Source organism: Penicillium robsamsonii (assembly GCF_028829455.1).
Source record: "Penicillium robsamsonii strain IBT 29466 chromosome Unknown utg000001l_segment0_segment0, whole genome shotgun sequence".
Classification (NCBI taxonomy): Eukaryota; Fungi; Ascomycota; class Eurotiomycetes; order Eurotiales; family Aspergillaceae; genus Penicillium; species Penicillium robsamsonii.
In genome coordinates, this window is record NW_026643219.1 from 5,998,976 (window position 1) to 6,010,438 (window position 11,463).

An 11,463-nucleotide genomic window follows, 5' to 3' on the forward strand; every position below is an offset into this window, starting at 1 on the left:
GTATCCGGTCCTCACTTCATTTCTCACCCTGTCTATAGCGTACTCACCCTTCTCACACGGCCGCGTAGCTTCAAAGCGACACTCATCCTAAAAAGCTCAACACCATATACTTATAGTTTACATTATATACTCCTCTCCCGCATGTAACGTGAGTGGAAGACAGGGTTTCAATACCGAGTCCAAATACCCGTCATATACGGACGAAAACCACCTGATCGGATACAAAGTAATTTATCCGGAATCTCGTCGGACCTCGGGTCCAGATAACCCATCAAAAAGTGCAGTATTGACCAGTGATTTTGCCTATTTATATTCGCGCCTTTTCTACCACCTACCTATAAGAATGACCAGGAGCGGAGAATATCTTAAATTCATCTATGTTGTTAACATGAAAAATACTATAGTGAGCTTATACTTGCGTTAGTGTATAGTGCGATCCCAATACGCACTATAATGTTTTTCAAGGACCCATGGATTGCATTAGAAGTTCCCATGGTACTCAAAACATGACGGCCACGTGATATGTGTCGATCGTGTTTCTTTTATTTACCAGCCTTACACGTCAATCATACCATGCTGTCACTAGGCACGGAGTAGACTTTCAAGGTTGCTACAAGCTTTACGGAGTGCTTGGCTATAATGTGAATCAATCTAGCTAGGACCCCACTGCCTCTGGCCCTTTCTAAAATTCTAGCTGATAATGTGAGCTTCTCATCCATCCTTCGTATTCCAGCCGTGAGTTCGTGATCAAACGACAAATTATACGAGATTCCTTTGTATCAAGCACGCATCAAATGAATGATCCTGGTCTCGACGACACCATTGCCGACGAGGCAATCGCTCTTGATCACACCTCCAGTTCTCCAACTCAGGAGATAGACAAAAAGGATAAGTCCTTGCAACATGATGCTGAGCACCAGCAAGCTGCACGTTGGTGACTCGCATACCCTCTGGTAGCTGTATGTAGAGCCCTACTTGGTCATTCTTGATGTCCGCATTCTCATTATTTCTTTTTCGGGGCATCTTCGGGCCAATGGCTAGCGCTTTCAATATCTGTTCTTTGTCACAACCATGTATCCAAACTGGCAGCTAACTAGTTACAATTATAGCTGCGGCCTGGTTATGACACAGGCAGAACGACATCTCAAAAAGCTGCGTGGCTCCCGAACCTACTAGCTAGGTCCTAACCGGGTGATTACGAGCCAATTGATGATCATTCAACTATGTCACATTGAAATGAACCGCATTCTGATATCAATGAGTTCCCTGGATCAATTAGGCCAGAATATGGAGATCCTAAAGCGTCTTTGTGGAGACATCCGTAGCTTGGCTATTCTGTAGGCTCCAGAATAATGTTTTTACACACAGAAAACACCCAGAGGTACATTTTTAGGGAATTTTTGGCTGATAATTGCCTGGCTGCAGTTTTCCTTTCTATGATTGTGAGCCGCTAGTGTGGCCCCCACAGCACCGGGGGACAGGGTAAATTTGATAGTACGCATCGATCACTCCAAGATCGCCAGCCACTTGAGAGGTTGTCATCCCCTGCTGTGACTGCCGATTGACTTAGACCTATTCCCCTCTTTACCATTCATTTTTCTCAGGTCTCGCAGGATTACTATTTTGTTAAAATGGCCACAGACCAGAAGAACGAAAATCTTATGGGTTATGCCATATACCGAAATCGTACATGTCCAGTCAACGCGAACAATTATTTTGTTTACACGGACGGACATTTCGCCCATGTTGTCCGAAAAATACCCACCCCACGAATATCAATATAAACATATACTACCCAACTAAGGATAACTGTAGCGCCGCACTACGCAATAAAGAGCGCTATACGGACTATACAGCGAATCTTCACTATATTGAAGACATGAGGGATTATTTATGATGTGAAAATAACACTGAGGGATATTTTGCAGTCGTCAAAGAAAGCATGCTGCGCGAGAAGTCTCGCTACTGATTACTGGACCCAAATGGTGTGTAGAAATATCGCCAAAATAAGGCAAAATAAACCAGCGCAGACAAGCGGGGGCAACTGACACAACCCAACACAGCCTCAACTCCGCCCGACATTAAAATCCATGCTGAAGAGCCCCACAAAGATCCTTGGGCTCGCCTTTGATCTTTCTTTCCTTGAATGAAACGGCAGATATGAGTTTCGGCTTTAGCATCGGGGATTTCCTCGGCATCATCAAGGATATTCATCATATTCGAAGAGTTTTCAATGGTGCGCCCGCTCAATTCAAGTTTCTCAACGATGAGTAAGGCATTTCGTGAATTCTGAGTGCGATTTGCATTGTCATACTGACCTGGAGGCTCATAGAGTGAGAAGACTCTCCATTCTCATACAGGACGTCGAGACATATATTCCAAACGCAGCACAGAAAGACAAACTGGACCAGATAGCAAACGATTGTAAGAATCTAGTCCAAGATATCTGGAAGGTTATTGGCAAATACAGAGAGATAGGCCAGAATTCTAGCATCAAACATTTTTGGAAACGCCTCAAACTGGACCCAGAAGACGTTCGAGAAATTCGGGATCGGGTTTGCAGCGTCATTGAGTCCCTCACTGCTATCAATATGCGCATTACCCAAGATCAAGTTCAAGAGCTTATCAACTACAAGGATGAGGAACAGCATCAAAAACATCTCGACTGGCTGTCATCGGAAAGCTTCGCAACAGATTGGGGCAAACCAATCTACCAGCCAGGGACTGGGAGGTGGTTCATTGAGTCTCCTGGATTTCATACTTGGATCCAGAATCCGGGGCAGACGTTATTCTGTCCTGGAATACCTGGAGCAGGGAAATCTAATATGGCATCAATCGTTATAGATGAGCTGGATCGTCTTCATGGAAACGATACGAGTGTCGGCATTGCCTACACGTTCTGCAGCTTTCGATATTGTGATGACCCTCGCCAGTCCCCAGATAATGTATTAGCAAGCATGATTCGACAGTTGATTCGGAGACTTCCACTACTTCCATCGACGGTTCAGTTGTTGTATGAAAAGCACAAAAGCAATGGCTCCCGGCCTTCATTCAAGGACCTTTCGAAAGTCTTCAAAGATGTTGTCCAAATGGCTTTGAAACAAGTTTTTATTGTCATTGACGCGCTTGATGAATGCAAGGCCGTCACAGTATCTCGCATTCTCAGCCAAATATCCGAGACTCAGGCGTCTGGGAACTTGAACTTTTTGTCAACCTCAAGATCTGTTCCGGCTATAGAGGCGAGATTCCAAGGGAGACCTTTTCAAGAGATACGTGCAGCAAAAGAAGATGTCATAAAATATCTCAAGGCTCGTTTGGAAGATTGCGAGGAGGACTGCGCCTTGATCCGAAGACCGGCTCTGCAAGAGAAGGCTGTAATTGTCATCGCAGACTCTGTTAAGGGAATGTAAGATTTATGGGCCTCAAGTTCAGTATTACTATTCCGTCTCATTCTCTAACAATTATATAGGTTTCTATTGGCGCAGCTCTACTTAGATTCATTGATCTCAGCTCCTAGAGCCAAAGAGATAAATGGCGAATTAGAGAGATTGATCAATAGATCAAATCAGATCGATGAGGGAAACATTGCCGTTGACGATGCGTACCGAGACATTGTGGAACGTATCAACAACCAGGACCCACGTCGCCAAAGACTGGCCAAAGACACGTTGTCATGGGTTATCTGCGCCACACGACCCCTTACTACCTTGGAGCTACGTACCGCTCTTACGATAGAACTGGGAGAATCGGATCTAAATGAAGAAGATCTTTATGATCTTGAAGACATACTCTCCTCGTGTGCAGGGCTAATCACTGTTGGGTCCGACGGTACAAAGGAAGTGGTTCAATTGGCCCATTATACGATGCAAGAATACTTCACACGACATCAGACTGGGTTCTTCCCAGATGCAGATAATACCATAACAGAAAGCTGCCTTACTTACCTTTCATACGATATCTTCCGCCAAGGAATGTGTTCGAATGACATCAAATTCGAAGCCCGGCTCAGTCAATATCCGCTATATTCTTACGCTGCCAAAAACTGGGGCTACCATGCTCGAGTGCATTCAGCAATCGATGATCTCTTATTGTGGTTTTTAAGTAATACCTGGGTACTAGATGCGAGCGTCCAAGCGCTATTTTCCTTGAAAGGATATTATGGCTTCGAAAGCTATTGTTTGAGAGTTCCATTGGGATTTACGGCATTCCACCTGGCTGCATGGTTTGGATTGGAGAAGGTATTGCAGTTTCTTATCAGTCAGTGTGATGGGTCGAGTTCCAGGGACTCTATGAATCGGGATCCACTCGCATGGGCAGCTTCGAATGGTCATATGTCAGTTGTAAAGATGCTTCTCGATCATGGAGTTGAGCCACTTCAGCATGACGAAGATGGCCAGACACCAATTTCTCTAGCCGCATTGAACGGTTACACTGAGGTCGTGAAGCTCTTCTTGGACTACAATATTGACCCAAACCCCCGAAACATTGGGAACAAAATTCCTCTGACAGAGGCAACGTATCGAAGACACCATGAGACCGTCGAACTACTTCTTAGTAGAGGTGCACACCCAGACCCTGAGAACAATTACGAGAGGACCCCTTTCCTATGGGCGTGTTATAATGGCTCGATTGAGATAGTTCGAACTTTACTGGATTACTCCGTTGTTAAAACGGGAGCTTCTGGCGCATTCAACAATTACTGCATTGATTTTGCCCGGAGAGATGATCAAGGAAACACTGCGGTTTCCTATGCTTTAGATCATGGCCACCATGATATCATTCAACTCTTACGCGAGAAAGGCGTTCTTCCAGAACTAGATTCTCACATTGATGAATTATTCTGCAACTGGAGCACTGGTGCTAGGGGAGATGATGTCAGTGCTACTCTACCACATATTGGACCCGCAATTGGCTGGCCATTCATCGATGCACAGGAAGTGCCGAACAACAAGCGCAATCCTCATAAATCGAGCTTTAAATGTCCACTTTGTACTCATGTACGGTTCAGTTCCGCTGGCACTTTGCTAAGGCATGTGCAGACCATGCATTGCTCGGATACGAGATGGAAGTGTCCACACCATTCTTGTGGAAGATCCTTTAATAGAAAGGATAACCTTCATTCGCATGTTCGGGTAAGCCATAGGGGAATTCAAGAAGACATGTCAAACTCCAAACAAAACTTGCATCCCCCAGCAAGGTGTCTGGTTTGCCAAATTCCTCTGAGTTCTTGGGCGGCATTTAAGACCTGCATTGTGAAGCATAGCAAGGAAGTTTTGCCCACAGACTAGCTGGAATGAAGAACACCGGTCAGACGAAGAGTAGGCTCGGATGAAGTATATAGATGAAAATGGGGTAGAACGAAAATGGGGTAGAACGAAGGAATAAATCTGTGGCACGACCCACTGAGAGACAATGACTCACCTGCGACACCTGAATATAGTACAAAGAACCTCGTTAATCCGCATTTTGTCGGCATTCAGAACTGCAAGCATAATAACCCTAGAAGTAGAAGCGCACATCCTTCCCACTCACCTCCGTATCCGTCACCGAGCCCAGCGCACCATCGCAAACCTCCACACACTACCTCTGGAACACCCTATTTGGAATACTCTCTCGTGCATCTAAAAACACAGAAACAGCATCGGTCATTCGCTTGCTTTCCGCTAGCGGAAGCGCTGAAGACCATGGACCTAGAAAGCCTCAAAGAACTAGAGACAGACCCACAACCACTGCCACCGTAGCGTCTCGGCCCCTTTGGGGAGATTTAAGTCGGTTCAGACCGAGAAGCAGCGAGAGAACAGGCTGAGGTCGTTCGCTTAACATCAGACAGTGTCGTCTACTCGGATGCCTCCGGACGCGACGGTCATTTAGGGCCCGCAGTGGTAGCACTCAACGACAACATGGAGGTGGCGGCATCCCAACAGGTTCAGGTTGAACCGATGGACCGCTGATCGGTTCACGTACCGGAGCCAATAGACATCTGTTACGCCATCCTAGCCCGTAAGACGGTGTCTTGTTTACCTCTCTTGCCTTTAGTTGAGCCTCCCAGCAGACTCGATAGGCTGTTGGCCGCGTCGCCAGCTTCACTCCTTAACGCAATATCTCTGCAATCTTTATATGTGGGCAGTTAGAAAGAGGTTTCCATTAAAGCTAGGTCATCCTACAACAGAGGATCGCGACCTCTCGTCCTAGTTTGCATTCCGGGCGAGTTCTCTCACATCTCACACATTGATCGTTATACTCAATCAAGTTGGTGATCCAAATATATAACTAACAACTCTTTTGTAGTATATCCGGGGGGAGTTAATAAAGAAATATAAGCTCCATATAAAGCTGCGAGGGTGTTTTATATAATTATAGTAAGAGATACTTACTACCTTCTACGATGGTTATTTACTAGCGATTCATGTGATTACATCTACGAGAGGGCTAGGGTATAAACGATGGAAGAAGTGAGGCGCTTCCATAGGGAAGAGAGTCCCATAAGTTCCATCCATATAGTCGATACATACTGCGCCAAATGCATTTAGAATCAGGGCCTACTATTCTTAAAATGCATTGGTTCATAGAGAGAATTTTCTCGATAATCATCTGAAGCCAGCTCCTACGACCAGGACGTCTACCTGATGTGTGCTCGCCATTATGAAGTTTACCATGGAGACTTGATAAATGGCATGTGTGTCTCTTTGTCGCCATTTTTTCTCTTCTAATATGCCATAAATAGAGCGGCTCAAACACCATGAGTGGGTGACCCGACATGATCAATGGCAATCATTTTAACCACATACTGCCTCAGCATTCAGTGCAATGTGTACCATACGGAGGATCAATTCTTCATTAATTCTCCTTTCCGCATTTTATTACAGAGCTTTGCCACCGTTCTCTGTTTACTGAAATTTCTCGGACTAAGGTACAGGAAACAAGCTATTATGAGCAAGGCATCCTTTTGATTAATCCCAATCTTAGACTCGTGATAAGCTACCGAATCTCCTAGAAGATAAGCTAGTGTGTAGTCACCATCCAACCGCTAATTCATTTAAACCAATTTGACACTCTTTTCCACTGCAATGGACCACCTTTCTTCCAATGCCACGCGATGGTTCTGACAAAGGAGATCTTCCCGAGCCCAAATCTCCCCGGCATACAAAAATATGCCTCAGCCAGTGCTAACATATACGAGGGATTTTCGCGAATAAGTGAATCGTGCAGGTCCTGTTTGATATCTTCCCTCTGTTCGTCACCCATCTCATACTCGCGAGAAACTCCACAACACCAGCACTCCACTGTACAATGACCGATTCCCCTTCTCCTATATTGGGATCGAAGACGATGTTCGCAACATCCGCAGTTTCTACTGCAGCATCCACTCCTTGCTTTACAATCATTGACGAGCTCTTCGCGAAGATACCAGGCAGGTTTCTGTCTGATTTTGTCGTAAGTTCTCTTCAGCGGTTTTTCGGGGAGCAGAGTCTCCGCGCGGAACATGCTAATTTCCATGTCGATGAAGGTTCTTTTAAGCTCCTCTATCTCTTTCTCATATCTTTGCAACTTGCTCAGTTCATCCTTGCTGCATTCAATCTTCTGCATCGGCCACATCTTTCGCTCGAGGTAATCTATTCGTTGCGCTGTTTCTCGCAAGTAATTTTCCACGAGCATAATGTTAGATAGCGTAATCATGTCCACGAGCAAGCCTTTGCTATGCTCAAACAACCGTGCTCCGTCCTCGCTATACTCATCGAGGGCCGTGAAATAGCCAAAGCTATCATACAACCGTGAGACCTTGAATTTCGACATGATGTGATTGAAATGGGTCGCCAGTATGTGAAGCCTTGACCGAGCAGGGTAAGAGTTTACCACGAAAGTTGACGTTCAGTCTTTGGAGATGGTTGAAAGTAGAGTGAGAAAGATAAAACCAGTTCCGTAAAAAAAGATTTATGAAACGGAAAAAGAAAATGACTGTAAAGTGATCAGCGCTTGGGTCTCCTTAACTATGGAATTTTTTACTTGTTCCAAGGTTATATCAACCCGATGAGGCCTCGGGAACCTTGAAAGTTTCTATAGATGTACAGTGAATTTGTACAATGACCGGCTGCTTATACGGCCTCTATAAGTAGCGATATAACATTTGGATAATCTAAATATCCAGTTAGCTCAATATGATGCTAGAGATGCTTCAACTGATATTCCACTATGATGTCTTTTTCTAAAGTCTTTAGACCATCCTTAAGTTCATGTCTAAAATGTCTTCTGATATGTCTTTTCTGGTACCTATAAATGTCTGTTGAAGATAATCTGCCATAAACTGTAGGTATGACATGCTATAATAACCTAGAACCACGAAGATAGTCTTTTCTGCTGGGAATAGAAGTCAGTATGACTGCTATACACTACGATAGTCTACCTTGGGAATCATTTCTAAGATTTTCGACTAAGCTCTTATTGGCGGTGGCCGCGGTCTTTCCCAAGGTTATTTCCCAATACAGCCAAGTACTGCAAAACTACATACGTATGTATGTATGTACTTAACACCGGAAGAAAGAATACCTGTGGATAGCCCTTAATGGCAGCTAAGAAGTCAACTATAGTACATCCATGGATACTCGCGAAGCAAGCTCCCACCCAGTTTTCCAAATAGCCCAAAATCTCCTTACACATACTAGTATGTATGTGCCTATTAAAAATAGAATTCCTAGAACTTTGAACATGAGAAGACTGACTCGAATAAAACCTTTTCTATCATTTATGTTAAGGTAATAAAATACTGACAAGAGTACTGAACAAAAGCGAAAATCACGATATTGTTAGGTGTTGTAAAGAAGCGTTTGGCACCCGATATAGCATAACTGCCAGGGGAGGTCTCATCTATATGCATGGTGATTGTGAGATGAGATGGACAAAGTAAGTTGTTACAGGCTGTGATTCCTGATCATAACCTCATTAGTGCAATGATAATCTAGCGTCTCCCAAAGTAAAATGGCAAATTCTACATAGTGATGAAAGGTGGATATTAGAAAGTGATTTTCAAGAACTATAGTATGTCTTCTGTTCCGCAACGAGAAAAGGAACAAAATAGGGCCCTGTGGGTCGTTATAACCTAGATTATCAGATACCCAGGTGGCACTCTGTCCCTTCTCCTATTGGCAACAGAATCTTACAAAAGTTGCAATGGAGAACCTTAGAAGGTTGCCGACCTCTGGAGGTAGAGAAGGTGTGACTCACTATTCCAAGTCCATCCTCGCACATCGCTCAGGGAGGAAATAATATATAACACATTGGATGTGGTAATTCCGGAGTAAACCGGATACGAAGGGGCATAGCGCTCAGGGTCGTATACACCCATTTGATGCCCTAATGCCCGAGTTCGGCCTAAATGTAAACCACCCCTTTTACACCTCTTCATACGATATATTGATATGTATCTATCTGCCTACTTGTAAACCTCTGTATATAAATGATTATATAACCGAACCCCGAAATGCAAAAGGGATAGGTGAGGTCAGTGCGTAGTGACGACGTCCCCCACTATAATATGTGTCTTCTTTTTTTCAGTTAGATATGACTATAAGCGTTGAATTATCCAAGTCTTTCTTCAACATCCATCCACATTGAAATCAATCGAGCTTGAAATTGGCGATTGATCATTCAATGAATCTTGTACCTTGTCTTCTATAGCTCGTAATAGTTCAGTACTCCATATATCATGCCAAAAGAGCCCGATTTTGCTAATTCTTTGTCCACAAAATCTTCTGTGCTGATTTTTCTTGAATGATTAATTCCCTGATTGCAATGAGCAAGGTTAGGATTGAATATTTATTTCTGTACAAAATTTTAAGCACTCATGCTATATATATATATATATATATATACATACCTTAATTTGGGTATTAAGCTTCTTTCCACTCTAATACCATGAGAATTGCGAGTGATTGAGGAGTTGAGGGGTCTGGCTTGGTATTACTCAAGGATATCAAGTTCTAGCCCTGGAGATATTATGGGAACCTGCTATTATAAATGCTTGAGGCATATGTAAGGGCGAGTACGCTTAAGAGGGAATACAGTGAAGTGCAAAACCAGCTTCACCAATTTACACTCATCTCTTCATTTTGGGCCCCACTGCCAAGGGGCTAGTTTAAAGAACGGGCGTCGACCTGTGTCGTTTGGAATTCATCTGGTGGATCACTACTGTGTGGGTTATATATTCTCCGAATGCTACCAAGGTAAGCTGGTGGTGGGGCGACGCTAAAACGCTGTCCCTAATAACATCAACCGCACTTATTCCTATTCATGGAAGCCAGCAAACCCTTACCATCATGACACACACGATCGCATTTGGTGACGGGAACGCTGGATTTCAGTTAGGAAACAACTACGGTTTTATCACGAATGAATTTCATGCATCCGTAGGTAAGTGATAAGTGATTCCCTCACTGTTGACCTATACTGATCGTGACAGATCTCGACAAGGAGTTGCCCGCCGTAAATAGGGCTTCTTTCGACTCATACGACAATCAACACGAAGAAAGATGTCTTCCAGGCACTCGAATCGATATCCTCTGTCAAATTAAAGAGTGGGCTTCCTTGCCGCAAGGCAGGTGCATTTTCTGGTTAAATGGGATGGCTGGGACCGGGAAATCAACCATCTCTCGAACAGTGGCGGGGTCCTTCAGCGAAGCAAAGTCATTGGGGGCAAGTTTCTTTTTCAAAAGAGGCGAAGCCGATCGAGGGAATGCTAAGAGGCTTTTTCCGACGATCGCAAGGCAACTTACAATTAGCATTCCTCAACTGCTCCCCTATATCAAGCAAGCGGTACTTGATAACTCAGGTATCATAGGGAAGGGACTAAAGGAGCAGTTTGATAAGCTGCTTCTCCAACCACTCCTGAGCCTTCGACAATCAAATCTCCCGTTACATACTATTGTGATAGTGATCGATGCATTGGATGAATGTGAAGGGGATAATGATATCCGACTCATACTCCAGCTTCTGCCACAACTCCAGAAGCTAGATACTTTTCATATACGAGTGTTCTTGACCAGCAGACCTGAATTGCCAGTTCGTCTAGGCTTCTCAAAGATCGCAATCCAAGACCATAAGGACCTAATTCTGCATGAGATTCCAGAGAAGGTGATTAAGCATGATATATCACTATTCTTACGTTGGCGGCTGTCAGAAATAAGGAGTGACTCCTTTCTTCCTGAAAACTGGCCTGGAGAGAAAAAATTGGAGGAACTAGCAGCATTGTCTATTCCGCTATTTATTTTCGCCGCCACTATCTGTCGCATGTTTGAGGACCCTAATTGGGACCCAAGAGATTGTCTTACTGAGATCCTTGCCTACAGACATGATAAATCTAACATGGATAGGACATATCTTCCTGTATTGGATCGGTTACTTATTGGACAGACAGAGAGACAGAAAAAGCAGCTTGTCGAAGAATTTCAGCAAGTGGTCGGATCAATTGTG

At 44.1% G+C, this 11,463-nt stretch overlaps 3 protein-coding genes across 3 annotated transcripts; 2 read left to right on the forward strand and 1 right to left on the reverse strand.

The window, feature by feature from the left end:
• Nucleotides 1-794: 794 nt before the first annotated feature.
• N7447_002338 (uncharacterized protein) lies at nucleotides 795-1,176 on the forward strand (the record flags this gene model as incomplete). The annotated part of the gene is made up of 2 exons (XM_057226613.1): nucleotides 795-934; nucleotides 1,110-1,176. The coding sequence occupies 2 exons, from the start codon at nucleotides 795-797 to the stop codon at nucleotides 1,174-1,176; spliced, it is 207 nt and encodes a 68-aa protein (XP_057090629.1).
• A 984-nt stretch (nucleotides 1,177-2,160) lies between these two features.
• N7447_002339 (uncharacterized protein) lies at nucleotides 2,161-5,288 on the forward strand (the record flags this gene model as incomplete). Its single annotated transcript, XM_057226614.1, has 3 exons — nucleotides 2,161-2,270; nucleotides 2,333-3,406; nucleotides 3,470-5,288. 3 exons carry the CDS (start codon nucleotides 2,161-2,163, stop codon nucleotides 5,286-5,288), a joined length of 3,003 nt encoding a protein of 1,000 aa, XP_057090630.1.
• Nucleotides 5,289-7,351: 2,063 nt separating this feature from the next.
• N7447_002340 (uncharacterized protein) lies at nucleotides 7,352-7,794 on the reverse strand (the record flags this gene model as incomplete). The annotated part of the gene is made up of 2 exons (XM_057226615.1): nucleotides 7,352-7,373; nucleotides 7,409-7,794. 2 exons carry the CDS (start codon nucleotides 7,792-7,794, stop codon nucleotides 7,352-7,354), a joined length of 408 nt encoding a protein of 135 aa, XP_057090631.1.
• Nucleotides 7,795-11,463: the final 3,669 nt, after the last annotated feature.